General features: G+C 40.3%; 1 protein-coding gene across 2 annotated transcripts in view; it reads left to right on the top strand.

The window, feature by feature from the left end:
- The window catches only part of PREX1 (phosphatidylinositol-3,4,5-trisphosphate dependent Rac exchange factor 1), a 178082-nt gene that overhangs the window by 144528 nt on the left and 11595 nt on the right, over positions 1 to 21959 (top strand). For both annotated transcript variants that reach the window (XM_064465159.1, XM_064465158.1), the window contains exons 18-34: positions 200 to 348; positions 1240 to 1325; positions 3638 to 3774; positions 4230 to 4395; positions 5765 to 5952; positions 6712 to 6873; positions 7438 to 7648; positions 8882 to 9140; positions 10160 to 10366; positions 13665 to 13753; positions 14153 to 14235; positions 14865 to 14955; positions 16656 to 16784; positions 17452 to 17493; positions 19389 to 19606; positions 20688 to 20787; positions 21445 to 21588. In XM_064465159.1, coding sequence (XP_064321229.1) covers positions 200 to 348; positions 1240 to 1325; positions 3638 to 3774; positions 4230 to 4395; positions 5765 to 5952; positions 6712 to 6873; positions 7438 to 7648; positions 8882 to 9140; positions 10160 to 10366; positions 13665 to 13753; positions 14153 to 14235; positions 14865 to 14955; positions 16656 to 16784; positions 17452 to 17493; positions 19389 to 19606; positions 20688 to 20787; positions 21445 to 21588 — 2461 coding nt within the window. The remainder of the gene's footprint in view (positions 1 to 199; positions 349 to 1239; positions 1326 to 3637; positions 3775 to 4229; positions 4396 to 5764; positions 5953 to 6711; positions 6874 to 7437; positions 7649 to 8881; positions 9141 to 10159; positions 10367 to 13664; positions 13754 to 14152; positions 14236 to 14864; positions 14956 to 16655; positions 16785 to 17451; positions 17494 to 19388; positions 19607 to 20687; positions 20788 to 21444; positions 21589 to 21959) is intronic.

The following is a 21959-nucleotide window of genomic DNA, read 5'->3' as shown; positions in this document are numbered from 1 at the left end:
TCTTTGTTTTCTGTAAATGCAGACAGCTTTAAGGGTGGCTGCCAAAAGATTTGATGAACAAACACTGTATATACAATGTTCCATATGACAGTAATCCTAGGAACGTCCGTAAGTAGAGAACAGTTGAACCTTGGTGCCTGAACTGTCAGAGATGCTGCCAATGATCCTAAGTATTCAGTGGTGTTAATTTAATTTGCAGATGGCTGGCCTGCAGACAGGAAGAAAAATCTATTCCATCAATGAGGACTTAATATTTCTACGCCCATTTTCGGAAGTGGAAACCATCTTAAACCAGTCCTTCTGCTCACGAAGGCCACTTAGGCTTCTGGTAGCCACCAAATCAAAAGAGTAAGTGCCAAGATGGTCAGACAGAGAAGATTATCTAGAAATGTCAATTACTAAGCATTTCTTCTACAATTTGTAGCGAAAACTCTAAACACTTTGCTATGCAGAAGCTGTTCAATAGGAAAACAAATTACATAAATGAGTGATACAAGAGTCACAGGTTGCATTCAGTGATGAACCTTGTGCTTCTAGAATAAGTTAGGATGTATACTCTTTATACTGCAGTTAACTTTTGGCTTCCTTGTTTACAAACAGAATTGAATCAAAGGATTGTCAGTCTCAGGTGTGAAGCTTCTCAGACTATTATATGTCCAAGGGAGAGCAATTTCCACCCCTTGAAAGCTTGGCTTATTTTTGGACTACTCTAACAATATCAGCCCTTACAGTTTTTCGGTCCGTTGTATCTTATGGTGAAGCTTGGCTCTCTTAATGTCTTAGGCATTATTAGATTGTGTAATCCCAGAATTTGCCATACAATTGAATGTCTCAGTGAGCACTTGATGCTAACTTCTAGTCCAGGATGTCTTGTGCAGCCTATTTTTTTTTTTAATGGAAAAGATCCTCAACTGGTATAAGTCAGCAGAGCTGCGCTGAAGTTTGCCTAGAAATGAAAGGGAATATGAATACCATAGAAAGTTTCTGTCCTGTGTTATTCACTTAAAGATGTAATAAATTTGGAAGTGCCAAACTTTAATTCTCTGCCTTGGAGAATGAAGATGCAGTGGATGATTTCTTCAGGTCTACTTATTTGTTATTTATTTATAAACTATGTGGGTGTTATCTTTAATCCAAAACACAGTTGTGAATGTCAGGGAAAGATGCTGTTAGAACTGCCCAGAGTTCTGGCAGCCTAACGTAGAATGCTGGTTTCTCTTCTCCTTGATTTTCCTGCAGGATTATTAAAATCCCAGATTGTCCTGAAGCACTTTGCTTCCAGATACGGGGAGCAGCACCACCATATGTTCATGCAGTAGGAAGAGGTAGGTAGAAAGGCTGTGGTATAGGTAAACTTGGAGTACGGCTAAATAGATATACGTGTATGTAAAGGGGGAGTGTGTGTGTGTATGTATATATATCTCTCAGTCAAGAAAGATCCACGTTTCATTGTCAAACTTGTCCTAAACAGGTTCTAACAAATTATTCTAATAACCATAATGACTAGGAACGCCTGTCATAAAGAAGGATCGCACTCATATGTAAAACCATAGAACAATGAGATTGTTCCTGTCTCAAAGTGCTTATAATCTAAATATGGTCTAAGAAAATGGTATCATTTTTGTGAGCTGAGTGTTGGGTTACTAATCCCATCAACACAAATCAAGGAATAACTTAATACTATAGTAGAAGAAACCTGGGGATACTGCAGTCCACAGTACTGTGGAAAGCCTTGTCAGAAAGCATCATCTGAGCTCTTAGAAGCTACAACTGTGCTCGCATAGTCATATCCTAACCTTGTTTTTTCTAAGACTCCTAAGATACAGCTCTACAGTCACAGGCAATAAAAATTAAAAACCAAGGTGGCTGAGAAGAAGTTGAAGTATAATGCTCTCTGTTGCTTCCTAAATATTTTTGCCTGTGGTCAGCCACAGTTTGGATCACTGCAATTGTGAATGTGCTGTGGGATCTGCAGGGTGGTAGACAGACCATGTTTCTTAATGGACATCACAAAGTACGATATAAGACTTGAAGACTACTTCTGCCTTTCCATTGGCTTATACTGCTATAAATTACCAATATAAGATAGAGGCAAACTGCTTTCCTTGGTCTTTTTAAAAAGAGGAAACACAGTTTGACAGAGATATTTACTACTTCCGTAACTGAAATGTGAACTGAGCTGCAAATAAAGCACAGCTCTAACCTTTATTTTCAGCAGATGCAGAAAATATGACCTTTCAGACATGCACCACTTCCTTCAGAACAAATACATATATCCAATATGTGCAGTTAGTATATGGACAACAGGCAGCACTCAAATGCAACAATGGTCTCAGGGAGACACATTTATTACACTCCCATAACAGCACCTATAACCACTTTGAAGCAGTCTGTAAGTGCCAGCTAGAAAGATTCTCCTTTTTCAGGAACTTGTTAGCAAAAGACAAATTACATTTGGAATAAAACTGTAGGAATTTGTCAGTGAAATTGTCAATGCCAATGTCAATACACTGACAAATAATAAAGTTATTAACTTAAAGAAGTTAACCACCCTAACAGTAGATTTCTAGGAGCTGGATCTGGGTCTGACTCTTGTTCACATGAACCTGGAATACAACCATTGAAGTTAGTTATTGCACTCTAGACTTACTGTAGTTTTAAATACTTCATAGTCTTTCTCTTAGACCATAACAAATTGTGTAACATGCAAGCGTTCTGTATCTTTCAAGTGCAACAAGCTGAAACAAATATAACTGTTTACATTTAAGCAAGACCTCAGCTAATGTAATCATAAGGCTAGAAGACCCATGTAAGAATCCCAAATTATTTCCAACAGGAATTTCAGTTTCTAGCATGAACACATTTAGGTCTAGGAGATCTCAGTTTTACCCAGCACCACTGAAAATATGAAGGATAGATGCATGATGTTTGCCTTATACGATGAAGCTCTCAGAATACTTAGTAGCAGAAGCATGACAACGTTCAACTAGCTTTTTCTAGTTCTCCCACTCTGCTCAGCGCTTGTCAGGCCACACCTGGAGTGCTGTGTCCAGTTCTGGTCCCCTCTATACAAGAAACATGTGGACAGGCTGGAAGGGGCCCAGAGAAGGGCCACCAAGATGGTCCAAGGACTGGGCAGCTGCTGTACAAGGATAGGCTGGAAGAACTGTGGTTGTTTAGCCTTGAGAAGAGGAGGCTCAGAGGGGATCTCATCCCCACATACCAGTACTTAAGGGGCAGCTATAGAGAAGATGGAGACTCCCTTTTTACAAGGAGTCCCATGGAGAGGACAAGGGGGGATGGACACAAGTTGCTCTTGGGGAGACTCTGGTTGGACACAAGAGGAAAATTTTTCACAGTGAGGACAGTCACCATTGGAATAATCTCCCCGGGGAAGGAGTTGACTCGGCCACATTGGACACCTTCAAGAGGCGTCTGGACAGGGTGCTGGGCCGTCTTGTCTAGGCTGGGCTCTTCCCAGAAAGGTTGGGCCCGATGATCCCTGAGGTCCCTTCCAACCTGTGATTTGGTGATTCTTCTTACTCTTCTTAACCAGAAACCCTTTGCAAACTTTCCAATTTTCTCTTCCACAGCCAGATGGCTTTACTGTCTAACTCCTCTCCTGTTGATTTTTCAGGTTCTGAGGCTGCAGCTGTAGGCCTTCATCCAGGGCAGTGTATTTTGAAAGTTAATGGGAATAATGCAACACATGGAAATTATATGGAAGTTCTGGAGCACTTTACAGCCTACAGGACTAGACAGCAGGAAGCACTGGTATGAATACAAAACCTCAAAGGAAGTACATTAATTCCTGCCCTCCCTCTCTCCTCCCCTTCTTCTGTGCTTTTATGCTTTACTAAATACTCAGAAAATCAACTTACACATGTGTGTGTCTTGACTTATTTACTCCCATGCCAAGGTCCTAGTATAACTGAGAGCTGATTACAGTTGCGTATAGTTGCAAAACATCTACAAATAGTACGTATGCCAATTCATACATTGCATATAGTACTAAATATTATTAACTATTGCTAAAACTAGAGCTTTGCCCAGATATTGATCTAGATTTTATGTTCTCTGAAGTTCAGAGGAAAGCTGGGGGAATGTTGATATTTCAGCCAACTTATAATATATGAAATTGATAGCTAGATTCACCTTTGTGGTCTAAACATACAGAGATCGGGCATTTTTACTGAGGTCATAGCTGAAGCCTATATCTCTTGAAAAAGGGATTGTACCAGTGGGTGTACAGAACACATGAAGATGCTGAGGAGGACAGAGTTCAGCAAGCAGCATCCACTGCATATCTGAATGGCAGTCATTCTGGCAAAGAAGACTCTTCACTGGAAGGAGGTGCAGAACTGGATCCCTTTCAAAATAGCCAACAGGAATCAGGTAAAGATTCTCGTGGGGGATGGAAACCTAGGGAAGATTCAGGGGCTTCTGGAAGGAAAATTGCAGTCAAAATATAAAGTGTAACTATTATTGAAGAATATATCTTGTCTTTGTAAAGCTTTATAATAGGATGAGGTCTGCCAGAGGAAGGACTCGTATGCTGCGGTTTATTCAGGAGAAGAAAAGATTGAGATACACAGGGAAATCATATCCCTGTGGCTCTCTGATCTTTACAAGAGAGACAGTTTCTGGAATGAAAAGGCTTAGCATTTTTTTAATCATTTGGTAGCCCCGACAAACCAGGAACTTACGGGCAGTAGCAGCTGGAGAGGGAAGGTCTGCAAGTAACTCCACCTAGACTAATCTATGTTTTCTGTGATTTAAGAATAAAGATGAAGATTTTAAATTACTTTGATCTGGAGCAAGTTTTCAGAGCATGTCATCACTGTGTCAGCAAAAGCTGTGGATGTATTTCCTCCAACTAAGAGAAGTGGAACTCAGAAAAACCACTGCTTTACCTTCCTGTTGAGAATTTATTTGGGAAAGCATATGTTAGAGGAGAGCACTGAAGCCAGATTCAATCCAAAGGACTGAGCCTGGACTCTCTGAATGCCATTGGCAACTTCTCCAGGAACAGGTGCACATTGCTGTAGATCCCATCTAAGGTCTGGTGAGCCTGGTAATCTAACGGTCAAACAGTGCAGCTCTGCGGTGGAACAGCTGGACCAGTGCCTTGGTAGAGGCATGTGAGCAATTCCCTGGCAACTCTCAATCTGACAATAACTTAAATTTGTTCTCTGGTGACAAGACCATTGCTGTGTGTAAAAAATGTTATCTCCTCACCGTGCCCCTGCTCTGCCATCTCAGTCTTATAGCTGCACAGAAAAATACATCTGGAGCATTTCCCAAAATTGGACGGGAAAATGGCAGTCTTCTAGAGGGTCATTTCAAACAGGACTTTGAGATAACATATAATCATTAAGGTTGGCAAAGACCAATAACAATAAACACATACTTCGCTTCCCTTTGAAAGCTTCTCCTGGGGTCTGTCTGAATGCTGAACAGAACTAAGAAGTAGTGTCCTGTGCATAGATGTGTGCACGCACACAGGAAGAACATCGGAATGTGGTTTGGAGCATGTGGATTGTCTAAACCTCTAGCACTGTCTCCAGTAGTGGTCAGCAGCAAATGTTTTCCTCAGAATATTCTCCCAGCCTCTAGCAGTGTATGGTTCAGAGACTCCTTGAGCCACAGGTTGTGTCTTTGTGTCTTTGCATTTGATAATACCGCTCAACGGGTTTCTTTTCCCTAAGCATGCCTGTATTCATGTGTGCTGCCAAACACCTCTAATGAGTTATTTTGGTTCCAGCCCAGACACCACAGGCCATCAGCTCTCCACTGATCATTGGTGAAGAAACACCTCTAATTAGCCTGACTGTGGATAACACCCACCTGGAGCATGGAGTGGTATACGAATATGTCAGCAGCGCAGGAATCAAATCCTTAGTCCTGGAGAAAATTGTGGAACCAAAAGGTTGCTTCAGTCTCACTGCAAAGGTACCAGAAAACACACACGACCAGCTTTGTTCCTAAAAAACAGAACAGGGAAGCTGATAATATATGCATTTCTCTGGTAGCTTGGCTTGGCTTTTCGGATGAGGTAGCACATGGGGAGTTTTCTTCATTAGAATGCACCAAGTTGTAATAGGTTGTTTGGTATGAGCAAGTGAGCAAATGCTTCCATGATTTCAGCTGTTGAGGTAGTGGGAGGGGAGCCCTCAGCTGTGGAATTCTTGCTTTTATCTGTCTGGTAACATACTCTTTGCTGATACTCAAGATTAATCTTTTCAGGCAAGAATTTGTTTTACCTTGGAAGAAAATCAAGCAGCTTTTTGCCATCTGATAGGCTGGATGGGTCACTAAAGGAAGCAAGTAGAACTGCTGCTATTGGGAAGCAGCAGTGCTCTTAGTATTTTGGTCGTCTGTCACAATAATGAGCTAATAGTAAATGTTTCTGTCACGTCCCAGTAACATTATTTTTGTGTCCCATGAAAATATGCCAGAGCAGGTAAATTTGACAGTGCACAGTGGATGTTTTGATCCATTTCAGTTACTCTAAAAATTTGTGAGAAATGTTTTATGACTCTGTGGATTAGACATGGTAGTGAGCCATGGGTAGTACTAAAGGCAGCTTGTTCTGAAGGCAGCTTTATGCAACCATGACAACATGGGGGCTTTACCACTTATTCAATGGAAGAAAACTGTATTCTCCCTCACTGTCAAGTCTCATAGCATTGACATCCTCTTTTTGTTTAGATTTTAGAGGCCTTTGCTGCAGAGGACTATCACTTTGTAAGGAATTGCAAAAGACTTATATCCCTAAGCAGTGCTGTGGCCACCATGCCCCAGTATGAATTCCGGCAAATCTGTGACACTAAGTTGGAAAGCATTAGCAGAAGGCTTACGAACTACCAAGAGGTACAACACTACTAGTAATCGGTGAAGTCTCAAGACAATACATCATTGTGATAACTGTGTCTTAGTATTCTTTATTAATGAATCCAAACTGCTTTAGAGGTAGCTGTCCTAGAGGCATGAAAACAGCTCCGCAAGTTATTGAAATTGCAAGTTTTGAGGAAAAAGGACCTTATCTATAAATGACTCCTTTCAGATTGTCAGAGCTGTGGCTTAAAACATGTTATTGCAAGTTCTTTTCCACCATATCAGTGAATAAATATGACAACAGAATGATCAGTGTCTGATTTAACATGAATGTAAGTACAGTGTATCGTAGTGCAGACAAACTATGTGTGCTTTTTTGTGCAGTTACCTGAGCTCTTTGGAAAAGGAGTCCTAGAAGGCACAGCTAATCACTTTAATTTGTTGTTGTATGGGCTTTTTTTTTTTTTAAAAAATGGGTTATTCCAGCTGCAGCAGAAATCGTAATTCTGGAACAGCAGGCAGGAAAAGAAAAAGATTGCCTGTACTGCATCATAAATTTTTTGCAAGGGAAGTAGCACATGCTTGCTTTATTTCTCCCAGTTTGCAGATGAGTTGAAAACAAAGGTGAGCCCAGCCTTCAAACAAGCCATCATGGAACCACATTCCGTCAACAGCATGGATTTCTGCCCCACCAACTGCCATGTTAACCTCATGGAGGTATCATACCCCAAAAATACTACCTCAGCAGGGAGGTCGTTCAGCATCCGCATTGGACGGAAACCCTCTATCATTGGTCTTGATCCAGAGCAAGGTGATAATTAACCTTCAAATCATACTGATTTTATCTGCATAAAAAATTGTGTCTTTTCACTGCTTAGCAAGGACAAAATAAGTTCCAAAGAAACACAATGTTGCTAGTACCTTTTTTTCCTCCTTAAAATTTTACAGTAAAATGACAACCTCCTTGTGTTGTAAAATAGTAATGCCTTTAAGCATAGAAAGGCTTCAGGTCAGATGTTTTTACTAGCTAAGCAGTGTGGTCATCTCATGATAATTAAGCATCCTGGAATATTGTTTGCACTTAGTAGACGCGACTGAGTAAAAGAAAAGTGAATGGGGGCTAATATTAGTGATAGTACTGTGAACAGAGGCTACATTCAGAGGAAAACAAGAGTCAATCAGATAGTAGTGCTTTTTTCTTTTGTCTTTACTAAATAAATTCTATGCATTGGAGCTGAAAGCCTCTACTCTGTCAAGGGCATCTATTTTCTGCTAAATGTCTGCTACATAGCATTTGTCCTACAGTCTGATTATCTGAGTTCCAACATTTCTTCATCATGATCTCACCTAATATGCTTCTGATTCGTTGTCTTGTGAAGGTCAGAGTGCAGGAACGTTTGGAAGAGACAGAGGGAAGTGTAGACTTAACCAGTCTTCTGAAGAATGGCATTGAGTATTCAAAATGAGGTCAATAAAGAAGCCCTGCTTGCTTGAAGATACTAGAATTCCATAGTATTTTTAATGCAAGCTAAGGTGGTTAGCAAAGTACCATACCAAAACGTCAGCATTTTTAAATGAAAAGGAATTTTATTTGTCTTCTGTGAGGACATAATCCTATTTCTATTATACATATATATGTGTGTGTGTGTAAATGTTTGTAAAGCTGGAATAGTAACAAAGACCAACTCCTGAGAACCTGAATTCATTAACATTTCAACAAATGCTTTTAGCATCTTACCAAGTTGTCTATACGAGTATATGTGTGGTCACTTGCTGTCTTTACGTCCATAATTTAGCCTGTTTCTGGACTGCAGTAAATTCAAAACATCTAGTTGGCATACCAGGGGGAAAAAAACCAACAACCTTCTCTGGTTTTGGGGTTTTTTAAAGAATGTTTTTATCATAGAATGTAATTATAGAAAATAATTACATGAAATTTAATTTTTTCATGTTAAAGTTCCATCTATCCTAAACTATCATTACTTGGGATGGAGTAGGGAAAGTCATGAGAGCTGTACTAACCACACCCCTCAATGTTTGGTAGGTACCTTAAATCCAGTCTCATACACTCAACATTGCATCACCACTATGGCTGCACCATCCTGGAGATGTCTGACCCCAGAAGATGGAGACCTTAATGGTAGCTTTGGCCAGCAGAATGGAGGAACAATTCAGGAAGAAAGGGGACTCAGTTTTCTGCTGAAACAGGAAGATCGGGAGATACAGGACTCATATTTGCACCTTTTTAACAAACTTGACATTGCAGTGAAGGAAATGAAGCAATATGTCATTCAGATAAATAAGTGAGTAAAGAATCCCATATGCACTGCAGAGAGCAATTCTCATTAAAAGGAGGCATTAACCTCAGAAAACACATTGTGCCTACCCGCCCCAACTGTCATACTCATACTCACCTATTCACACCTGCATTTGCATTACAGCTCCTTGCTGGTTGTGTCAAACCTACTCCTGTGCAGATCCACCAATGTGTTATGTTATTGTCCTTTGCTGCAATAAGTTTACCTGAATTCAACAGCCACTGTTTTGTTTACTATATATTCCAATATAAGAATCTATCTGGTGCCAACAGCAGTTTTGGAATTCCATATAGATAGAGTCCCTACCCTTGAGATTTTGTCTGTCATAAAACAGATTAAGCAACACTTGTGTTTTCAGGCAGCTTTCTCTACAGCACCTATGTTTTCCTTTCCTTTTTTTGTCTTTTTCGTTTTTTCATCATGGGTCTCCTAGTAGTAGTAATGAAGGATTTGAGTAATGTGTCTGTGTATTGTGCGTAACTGGGTTTTGGTAGCAGGGAGAAGGCCATAAGCTGCCATAAGCCGCTCACAGCCACTTCCAGGAATCCCAGTAACAAAAAACAACAGCCAAGTACACTAAAACTTCAACTGACTGTAAAGCACATGGAGGCTTGGCTCAAACATATTTAAGAAAGGGTGGTACCTGCTGGGTAGAACCAGCAAGCTGAGACAGTGCCCCAGAGGAGAAACCCAGTGCCTTGGATGGAAAAAGTGAGGACTTCAGTGAATCAAAACCAGAGCCCTTTCAGGCCACCATAGTTATAGTGATTAAGCTGTACCTTATGTTGGTAGGGTACCTGTGTAAACAGGACCTTTTGTGAGCTGAAATTCATGGATTTCAGTGAACCACTTTCAGAGCTTGCGATTTTAGATAGCTGTAGTCCATGTAAAATACTGGCAGGGTTGCTTTTGATTTCACGTGGCTGAATTCCAACCTTAGTCATTATATTTAATTTGTGAGACCACCCACCAGTCCCTGAGAGCTGTATGTTTTACTTTTGCAGACTTCTGTCCACCATAACAGAACCTACAGAAGGTGGTGCCTGTGAGCCACCATCTACTGAGGAGACATCTCCACCTTCCCTGGGAACAGAAGAGAGTGATCCTGACAAAGCCGAGCATGGTGGAATCAAGAAGGTCTGTTTCAAAGTTTCTGAGGAGGACCAGGAAGACTCTGGACATGACACAATGAGTTTCAGAGACTCCTACAGGTTAGCCTGAAGCTTGTGCCGCTTTTACCTTATTAACAGAATGTTTCAAAGCTCTAATCCAGGTATGGACTTAATAAGGAGGAGGACCTTGTGTGGGTTTTCTTGCCCCATGAACCCTTGCTAAAATTATGATGTAGTACCTGCAGCTTTTCTCCTCATCTTTGTCTCATTTTCTCTCAATATTGTAGTAGTAGATGACAAATTGATAGATCAGGATTCTTTTCTAGATCAGATTATCCACTATTTATATATGCCAGTGGGTACATCTTGCATGATTAAAATGGCCAGGTATCAATCTCAATTTTCCAAAGTGTGGTATATGTGAATGAACATGGTGCGTTTCTCCATGGTTCACCAGAAGGACTTCATGTGATCTTAATCTGAACAGTGTCCGTGGAGTAAGATCTATGAAAAGGAAGCAATCGAAGAGTACTAGATTGTAAGTCTTGACACAAGTGTGCATCTTTTGCTGTTCCATGAGGATAACCACTCTTTGTGTGGCTCTGTGATGAGGAGTGATGAATTGCCATGTGAGTCCTCCTAGCAGAGTGGAGGTCCAGATTTCCCCAGGGTGTATCTTCATTCCTGTTACAAGTGTTTTCTTGGACCTTTTCTGTTCTCAAGAATTCTTCTGTTCTTGGGGTTATGTGAACAGAATTATAGATCAAATAAGAGGTTGCTGCACTTGCTTTATTTAACTACAACATCTAGAATTCTCTATCTGGGCTGAGGTTTGCCTGGTTCTGAACTGTGCTGCTCACATCACAACGAGCAGTATAGTAGTAGAAAGCACCAAAACCCAGCAGACCTGACAGACTTTCAGTAGACACTGGATTTTTGCTGATCTGATGACCATCAGAACAATCTTAAGATCTCCTGATTGGCTTTTTGACAGTTGTTGGAAGTCTCAGTTGAGGTTTTCCAGATAGACTACATCCAGTATCAGTCATGGTGTCAGCTCTGCATCCCCTAAGTTTATTTTCCAAAGAAACATACAGGAATTAAACATCTAACTCCCACAGTCCCTTGAAAATACCACCCCAGCCCTAACCCTCTTAATGGTTAGAACTAGTTTATGCTGAGTTTGATTATTTGAAATAACATTATTTTCCAGTCAGTCAATTATTCTGTATTCATTAGTAAAGTATTCACTAGTTATTTCATTACATTTATTACCATGGACGCTCACAGCAGAAAACCTTTTCTCGTAAAAATGCCAAAATACCTTTGCTTATAGAAAATAGGATAAAATTTAAAAAAAAAAAAAATAGGTCTAGCGTGAGTTTCCCTTTCCATATCGTATAGCTGGAAATTACAGAAGCTCAGCAGAGTTTGCAGACTGCTTGGTCTTATAACAGCTGCTATTATAAGGGAATGTTTCCATTCAGTTCTGCAAACAAGTTCCCCAAATGTCTAAGACACTGAGAAACAGAAATAGACTTTGAGGTATTTATTCTTAATGGGCCTTTGAAACCACAAATGCAAATGTTTATTCAGGTGTCTCAAAACCTTGTTTTTGGGACATGATTGACTGCTGCTTCTCCGGGAATATTTGCTACCAAAGGAAATATCACACACTCCAAATCTGTCTTTCCTGGGAGGAAATACTTGGAAACTCAGCTTTAGAAGAATTGGGACAACAAGTTGCAGTCATGTCTGACCATTGCAATTTTACATCCTTAATAGGCCATTTTTACATTTATAGTAAGGCCATAGGGCTTTGCCTATACGAAGGAGTAAAGACACTTTACAGTGAGTTGGGAGGATTAGAGAAACCAGAATGAATGACATGTCTTTGAAACTTCTACACTACAGGCCTGATTCTTTATTTGCTCTTGGTTTTGTACTAGTGGAAGGAGTAATATATTACATTCATGCAGCACTGCAGAAATGACAGCCAGAACAGTTTACATTGGAAGGGATCTCTGGAGTCCACATGGTCCAATCTCTCCCTCAGAACAAATCCAACAAGATTGGTGGCTTAGGGTCTTGTCCAGTTGAGTATTGAACTACTCCAAGGACGGCAAATATGAAGTCAGTAAAGAAACAGAACCAGGACTCAGTGTTGAGATCTGTGCCATCTATTTATTGTGCTAGATTTAAATCTGCGCATGTTCTCTGAAGCTTTTTTTATGGAAGTGTGCTGGATTTCTTTCATTGTTAATAGGAATCCCATTTATGAACGCTGTTTAGTTTTAACTGTTTCTATTATTGAGACTAATCTATTCTGGGTAACCGAGTGACATCACAAGCAGTCTCTGTGGGTCTGTCACTTGTACCAAAATTCTATACATAAATGTAAGATGAGAAAGATTATTCTGTCTTCTCTTTATTAGACAGAGGTAGAGAGTTAAGCATGTGCAGATATATATATATTAAAATATATATATATAAATAATTCTTCACTATGAAGGCGATGGGGCACTGGAACAGGTTTTTGATCTGAAATACTACTGAGGAGCTACAAAAATAAGCAAATTACACATAAGAAATTATTTTGTTTGCATTAGCCATGCTTCTTTCTCCAGGACCATTTATGTAATTCAAATTTCATAAGGGTTTGTACAGCAGAGTAGTTGCCATAAGTATTGATCTTCTTCAGAAAAAATAGATTTCTGTAATAATAAGTTTAACAAAGGACAGGCAAAAACCCCGATTAGGGTTCTTCCAATTGGTCTTATATTTTTCTCTCATCTCAGTCTAAACTAAGAACAGAGGAAGAGACAACATGGAGAATTTTGTAGGCTTTGTTTTGGGGTTGTACCATTAAAAACACTGCGTCACTTAATTGGATGGGGACAGACTGAGATCCATAGCATTTTTGATTACTTTTATTAAGTTATGGTTAGTATAAAGTGACCTTTAAACTGAGGAGATTCATGCTAGAATTCTTCAGGTGTGCATGAGCCAACATTGGTGTGAAGCCAACTGTAGCGACTCCTCTGCTTCCTGAGATAGTTTTAGGATCTGCAGTGCCTGTTTCTCTGATGGATTCGGTTCCTTATATTTCCTCTCCCATCTCCATTATCTGTGCTACTGCAGCTTCAGTATATGCTGGAGTTGGATGCTGTAATATCCTGAGAATTGGCAACAAATGTTGAGTTTAGTGGAGATTCAATCTCATAGATTTTTATTAATTCTCCCCTACTTGATGCTCATAGAGCATGTTTAATGATGCAACCCAGATGAGGTCCATTTTCATTATTTATAGTATCCAGGCTATATATTAAGCACTGAGGGGTCACTACAAATGGAAGAAGACATCCTCTTACAGTGCCTTCTTTGCTTTTCTTTCTAGTGAGTGTAACAGTAACCGGGACTCGGTGTTGTCGTACACCAGTGTACGGAGTAATAGCTCTTACTTGGGCAGCGATGAGATGGGATCAGGTGAGTATATGCATAGGTTATGCGCATATTTCTCATACCAGACCCCTTAGTAGAGATGATAAGTCTTTGCTGATTATAAGCACTTGCATGTTTGAGATACAAATGTGGTTTCTTCCAAACTAATCACAAGAACATAAAGATAGAGATTTGGTTTCTTTTTTTCCTAATGAACACAGTAAATTTGGAATATGGAAGAGGTATTAGGCAGGGATAAGCTGCTTTGGTTATTGGACCTTTTGCATCATATGAAAGTCATGAGTGTTTTGATCTGTGAGTTAGAGAGAAAGCAGCAATCATTTTTCACCCACTCCAGTGTGAAGGTGTGCTTGTGTCATCTGTGGCCTCACCACAAATTACGTTTGTAAGACAGTTATAAGCTTTTCATCTTTCTTTTATTAGGAGATGAGCTTCCCAATGATATGAGGATTCCTTTAGACAAGCAAGACAAACTTCATGGCTGTCTGGAACATCTTTTTAACCAGGTATGTAAAGCATTACTCTTACACAGAATTGCTTTATCTTTATCAGTGTCAATACAAGAAATTGGAAGTATCAAATTGTTGAATGAAATAGTATTTTGAGCAAAGGCAAACTATCGAGATTTTGGGGTACAGTGTAAGCAAGTATATTACAGGACAGTTTGAGGAATCAATTCTGTCAAAATTCAAGTTGCCTTGTGTCATTTAAGCAAGGTTGACCTGCCTTATCTCAGGCATCAGACTAATGGAAAAAAAGCTTTCATGAAAAAAAATGAAGAGGTGAACAAAATTCTAATGCTTTGTATGCTCTAAATGGATCACATTTACAGATCCCAGGAGAGTCCTAGCAACTTGAGCTAACAGATATCTTTATAGGTGTATAGCACCAGAGAACTGTTTTGTATTATCTTATAGGTCATCAGCATGTAGGTCATCATTGTGCAAAATGCTGTATTCAGTGTGAGAGGCTGTTGAGGCCAGTTTGTGGTTAGAAAGTCTTCATGCTATTTGTCCATGAGAAATCAGTCCAAAATACAAGTAGTGTAATGCCTTTTGCGTTTTCCCACAAGAGTTCTGTTCAGATTTTCTTCTGCAGGTCTTACTAACAGTGATTGAAAACATTCCAATTGTAGGTTGACGCAATCAATGCACTTCTAAAAGGACCAGTAATAACTAAGGCCTTTGAAGAAACCAAGCACTTTCCAATGGACCACAGCTTGCAAGGTAAAGAAAAAAGGATTATTGTATTTAATAATGTGATTTGCTAGGACTTAAGAGCCTAACATGAATATACGTATGCTATACAGCCACACAGAGTTACCTAACTACGCAGCCTACCCAGTCATACATTAATGGTAGGTACTGTGTATGGCCATCAAAATTTTGCATCCTTGAAAGGTCATTTTCACATTAATTCCTTCTGAAACAGATGGAACACTTTTCTGTTACACGCTGCTGAATCCTCAAAGCTCTTTCACAATTCTTCAAATCTATCCTTTGATGCGAACACAGATACGTCTCTCAAAATGTGTGAGGTAGAGATAGGTCAGATACAAGGTAAATGAGCACTCTGATAAGCTGATGAGGGGCTGGTCACTGTAGATCTGAGGCACCAAAAGGTTCTGCCTGAGTTTGCTTTTCTTCAGATGGATAATTGCCAGAGTAAATTCATCCTCACATGACACTTATTTTGAAAACTGATTCCCACAGAGAGCAAACAAATGATACTGTGTTTTCTTTTTCCTCAGGGAGCATGATGAGACTTCAGTCTTAATGGGTTTGGGGCTCAGGATGTGGTTTCTTCTCTCACTGAAATACACAGAACTCTATTTTCTGAACATTTGCTGCATTTCCTTTCCCATTTGAAATCTGAAATGTTTGCTACTATTCCTACTATACTTCAGGTGCTGCAGTCATGCCATTCCCCTCCAACCTTTGACAAGCTCTATTTTTAAGTTACAGACACAAACTCTAGAAGAGAGCTTTTTCTGGCTTGTTTGTTTTCTGTTGTTCCCCCACCCCCCACCCCACTCCAGAAATAACTCCTATGAAGTTCTCTTACGTGAACTCATCTGTACAAACGCATTCACATTTATGTAGAATACATTAGTCTTTCCATGTGCTGTTTGAATGAAGAAATAACAGACACCCTGTGTTCGCTTCCTTTACTTTATTTTGCCTAAACAGAGTCTCATTTATTGAAACTAGATTATTTACACTGAGAGAGTTTTTTAGTTAACTGATGTTCCCACATTCATTATACTAAGGAACAGACAAGCCCTGCTTACATTCAGCTGGAATCCTGGACCAAAGTGTCTGTTTAATAGCTACCATAGACATCTTTCAGTGATGGATGTAAATTTGAACGCTATCTCATTTCTGTTCATGAGCAGTTTTTTTGGCACAGTTTTTCTGTGTTTCTCTGCCTATGCATTTTATCACCAGCAATGGGGTATTTGGCTTAGCTACATAGCTAAGTCATGGAAAATAAATCTTCTACTTTGTAATTAAAAAATTAGCTTCTGTCATGTGAAAAAAAGCAGAATATTTTATAACTTATCATCAGTATTATGGGATGTGATAGCTGCAGTCAAAAAGTTGATCTGATTCCGCACAGCCAGAGACTCTAGATCTACCCAACAGAGCTGCCTGCACATTATGGAAGGCAGAGAGAACAGAAGGGAATTCTGTGCTTTCTGAGTAGTGCAAAGCTTCCTTCACTGTGCATGTCACCCAAGTACACGATTTTTAGTCCACAATCCTGAAAACAATGCTAGTAGACTGCTGATCAAGAGATTATAGGAATAGCCTTTTTTCCTTCTGTATTAGATCTCTGCTTTCATCTGTATACACAATATAACACACAAGCCACTCTCAGCTCTGTAGCATTTCCTTAATGGCTAACAAACTCCATTTTTTTCTAGAATTTAAACAGAAAGAAGAAACCACAGTTAGGTGCCGGAATAATATTCAAGCCAGCATTCAAGAAGATCCATGGAACCTTCCACTGCGCATCAAGAACCTTGTTGAAATCATACAAAAACATGTGGAAGGTCTGTAAATAAGGAAAGCTATGTTATTAGCCTCAGGGAGAAAAGATCTTGATCTAATCAAGTCTAGCAGTTCATTTTATCTCAGTTTGTAACAGGGCTGTACTGGGCACTGGAGAAGAACAGGTAACAGGTTATTGTTTGCAGAGTCCCAGTGCTGTATGTTAAAATCTCACCTGTGCAGCAATTCCAAAGAACTTTCTCTCCCTTATTTCATTTCTTGAGCCCATTCAGACAGATTGATATCAGACTGATCTATTTCCCTGTGCTTTTCACAGCCCTTTTGGAAAAGGAAGAGACAGATGCTTGGTATATTCCAATATAATAGTCTAATCAGATACTACAAGATCTTAAACCATTGCAGTCCAGTTGAGCTGAATCTGATGTTTACTGAGCAGCAATCACCTCCTTAGGCGTTCACCTACATGTGCAATTTGTTTCAAATAATTCCTGATAGTTAAAAGAGCATTTAGCCTGTAAAACTCTTTGATTTACACCTTGTTTCTTTTTCAGTCATTAACGTGTCTGTATGAGTAAGGACTACTAGAGTAAATAGAAATGGCCACGTAGGGGTCAGGGATTACGGGAACGAGGAGACTGTTAACCAAATGTAATCAAATCTACCTTGGTATCATGGTGACTAAAGCATTCCTTTTCTTCGCTGTTCTAGATGGGAAGAATCAGCTGCTTTTGGCCTTGTTAAAATGCACAGGTAAGGGAGGTTGATTTTTTGCAAAACATCATTTATACAGAAGTCCGTAACACTTGCAGTTTTATGTGCATGCATGTGCATACATCAGAATGTTATGTTTTTCCTTAGCATTTAGGTTTTTCCCTGGCATTTGATGCTAACATTTCTCATGCTCTGCATGTAGGGCAACTTTTTTCCATGCATCTAACACCTGTTCTTCAGTTTACATTATTTCAATTCACTGTAGGCTTCTTGCATTACCTGGCTGGTTGCTGATGTTTCACAAGCACTGTTTTTTCTTTTTTTACTGTCTTCATTTTTTCCTTTGTACAATCCTCCTTCCCAGATGGCCTTTACTGTTTCCTGCTGTGGTGAGAACATGCAGCAAAAATGAGACCTATTGCACAACTTTCTGTGAGACCATGGACTCTGTCATCTTTCCAAACAGAGCAGGCATGTTAGGAGTTAGGATTGTGAATACTGAAATTATAGCCAGGAGCAGACTAAGAGCCTTAATGTGCAGGCAGAACCTAAATACACTGTGGACATCATTAATTATTCCATTACCATGCACAAAATATTGTGCTCACAGATCAAGGGACAGGCCTTTCCCAGAAGGGCACATGCAGTCTTTTTGTAATTGAAACACTGACTTGGTGTACTTTTGTTTGAAAATGAGGTAATGAATAGCTGGAATAGACTGTTGTTATTTCACGGTCCCAGATTTGATTCTCAAGTCTTCATAGAATGAAGATGAGATATTTATATGGCTCTAAGTCAATTCTCAGCTCCTGCCAAGGCTGGTCCATGAGTCTGTCCAAACCAGCCTGTGGCATCAGTCTAGTGCCCATAAAGGCTGTTTTTACTGATAGCAGACATAGTGACTCCCTAAGTCTCTCCTGCGCCCCATCCCCTGCAGCATTTCCATGAACATCCTCTGGAAAGGATGGAGGAACAGATGGCACTGAACTGGCTAAGGCAGCTTTATGACACCAGGGATTCCCTTGCCTTGAGGGCAGTCCTAAGCTCTCTTTGCCTTACTTCCAGCAGTACACCTCTGTACTGCTAGGAAGAGTGGTTGCCCTTAAGTTGAGAATATGGCCCAGGGCCTGGAGTGTATTAGTCGGTCTGTTGTGTTCAGTGCTTTATAAAAATAATCCAGGTCTTCATAGCCTCTTGGTGATGTCTTCTGCTTCTTTCTCTGGGTAACGGTGCCTTGATAATGAGAGGCTGCTGTACTGCAGTGCCTGCTGAGGGAACCTCGGGTGCCTAGGAAGTAGCTCTTCACTTATTCATGTGCCTCTTTGGCCTGCAATCCCCTTAAGTGTGACGAGGCTGATTTGACCAGCATGTGGCTGCCTGGCAGGTGGACTGGAAGCAAAGTTAACACAGGGGAAATTCTCCCAGGAAACGTAAACCAATTGGTCCCGTATGGGCAGGCCCAGTTAATGCATTAAGCATATGGGAAGACCACAAAATACAGACAGATGGGGGAAGATGAATCTCTAATAAAGCCCAGGAGAGAAGTAATGGCAGATACCTTCTTTCAAGAATTCTGTTGCGTTTGTAAACACCAAAAGAAGGGAACCGGTCCGGATATGGCACTAAGGAGTTACAGCTCTTCCCAGTCAGAAGAATGAGCAGGCAGATGGCAGAGGTAGTAATAAAGAGTCAAGTGGACTAGAAAATTTTCAAACATGCGTGTACTCCAGCTATGCTGTCTGCTGAGTATGCTGGGTGTATGCCATATACCCAGGTCACACGGCAAATAGAGGTTATCTGTTAAGTCTGTGCAAAGCTACAGCAGAAACCAATTGTCATGCACACAGACGCGCGTGCGAACTGCTTCTTTGGCAGTGAGATTAAATATAAGTATACTCATGACTTCTTCATGCTTCTCTCCCCTTCTCTGGCAGATACTGAGCTACAGCTGAGACGTGATTCCATCTTCTGTCAGTCTCTTGTGGCTGCTATTTGCACCTTTTCAGAGCAGTTACTGGCTGCTCTCAACTATCGATACAACAACAACGGGGAATACGAAGAGAGCAGCAGAGACGCCAGCAGAAAGTGGCTGGAGCAGATAGCAGCCACTGGTGTTTTACTAAACTACCAGTCTCTTCTCTCCCCCGCTGTGGTAAGATGAAGAGTTGTGGCACCCTTGGGTCTGCTCACACTTCCCTGTATGCTTCTCTGCCACTCGCAGCACAGTCAGGGCCCTTCTTTCTAGCAGCATGTTTAGACTCTCACTACAGCAATCTCTGGGGATTCCCGCTGCTGACAACCATGTGTCAATATTCCATATCCCATCATTTTCATCTCCTCACAAATACCGGCCCCGCTGTCACACTAGAACACTAGAGGAATCTGTCTTTGTATTTGGAGTAATGCTGCTGCATTTAGGGAGGTTTTTAACCACTCAGTTGTTGGTAACACGTGCGTGGCCTGCCATCTTCTGGTGAAAACACACATTTCAACAAATAGGTGAAAAAGTTCTGAGTATTTCAAGAGTTTGGACAACATGAAAATCTAGGCTTTTGTTCATAACACCAGATGCTTTTACAGACTCGATAGACTGCAGGTCTCACTTCCGTGGTGCTGGTATTTGAGGGACCATGTCTAAGGAGGAGAGGAGCTGGTCTTGCACAGTTCATCTGCACCTAATGAACAGAAAAGCCACAGCTACAGTAGATAAGCTACCTTAACTCTAAAAATATTAAGAAAAAAGGAGCATAAACAAAGACAAGTAGCTCTGACACTGTAGAGGAATTACTTTTTTTTGGACTTTGTAAGCATTGTGGATTGAGTGTGGGGTGGTTTTTTTTAAATACAATCCAAACTGTATGCATATGTAACTACTATGTCTTCACATTGTATGGAATGAATGCACATCTATTTCGCAGCAACCGAGAGGCTGTTCTTCACATTTGTAGGTATAACGTTTGGAGAAAGAGATCCTTTCAATTTTATTCACTCCTTAATCCTCTCTACTCACTGTGACTCCCATCAAATGACATCTAAGCAAAGGGTAGCTAAACTTGTATCACAAAGTTAAAGAGCCATTAGTAATTACCTGGCTGGGATGGAGTTACTGGAAAGCTCCGCATTCTGTTCTAGGTCTCTTGAACCAAAGCATGCCTGTAACAACTATACCTTCCTGACACTGATCTTTTTCTGGCAGATTATAACCTATTTATATCTGGTCCTTTCCTCTACAGAAGGAGGAGCGTACCATGCTGGAAGATATCCAGGTCACTCTGACTGAACTGGACAAAGTTGCTGTCTATTTCAAGCAGCTGGATGAAAGTCTCGTAGCAAGTGAGTATTCTCTTTCTTTGAAGCTCCTTTTTTCTTGTTTGTTTTATGGGTTAATATCCTCCATGATTATGAATATAGCACACCATGTCACACCTGCAGACCAGTGAGCAGCTTCTCTGAAGCACTGTTGCATTCCCTCAGCTACCACTGCAAACCCACAGCATAAAAAGCAGGACTGATGTAGTGGGATGCTGTTGGCACGTTCTGTGATTTGTAACTATGGTCTGTGACAGCATACCTTACCAGTGTGATTTCGCATGCAGGTAGATATGACAGATGATGAACAGTTCCTGAGAGATGTTTGCACATTACCTAAAGTAGAAGGACTGTCTCTCCCCAGCTCTTCTGTGTCCTGTGTTCCACCCTGCCAGATCTCTCTCCATGTTTACTGACTATAAGATGCCGTGAAATAAGATGGGATTTTAATTATTAACCATGTTTATTGTATTAGCATCAAACGTAATGCTAGGTTATGTTAACTGTATATCTTTTTAAGTATAATATTTCAGAGCCTGCATTCTCTCAGTAAAGGCTCTCCCTCGTTCATCTAATGGAGATACGAAATCTCATTAGATAATCTAACAAACTCAGAGAGCAATGGTTTCACATTTCTTCTACTGTGGTAAAGCAGCAAGTGTTTTATCTTTGTTTCTCCAGATGCTCATGTTTTCTACCACATTGAAGGAAGTCGTCAGGCCTTGAAGGTTATCTTTTATCTTGACAGCTACTACTTCTCCAAGCTGCCTTCTCGGTTTCAGAATGGGGGAAGCTTGAAACTGCACACAGTGCTCTTTTCAAAAGGTGTCTATAAAAAGCTTTCTTGAGCGAAATAAGCTAACTTGATGATGTTAAAAGATTGAAAATAAAGAATGACCATGAAGCTCTTAACATAATGCTGTTGAGAACTACAGATATATTTAAGAAGCAGATGTTTCTATTCTAGGAGGACCTGGGGAGTGCTAGATTTTGGAATAAGACACAGTCATGAGAACAAGATATGCCCATTTGGAGCTTTTTTATGCCTTCCTGTAAAGGCCATAGAGGCATCATATTGGACTAAATGGACAATCTGATCTAGTATGGTATCAGGAAGTGTTCCCAGGCTACAGATAAGTGCATTTAAAAGCATACACATGACAGAATCACCTGGGCTGGATATTGGCTTGATAAGC

This window comes from Phalacrocorax carbo, chromosome 14, assembly GCF_963921805.1.
Source record: "Phalacrocorax carbo chromosome 14, bPhaCar2.1, whole genome shotgun sequence".
Classification (NCBI taxonomy): Eukaryota; Metazoa; Chordata; class Aves; order Suliformes; family Phalacrocoracidae; genus Phalacrocorax; species Phalacrocorax carbo.
Note: the sequence above shows the minus strand (reverse complement) of the source record. Positions and strands in the feature narration are given on the sequence as shown.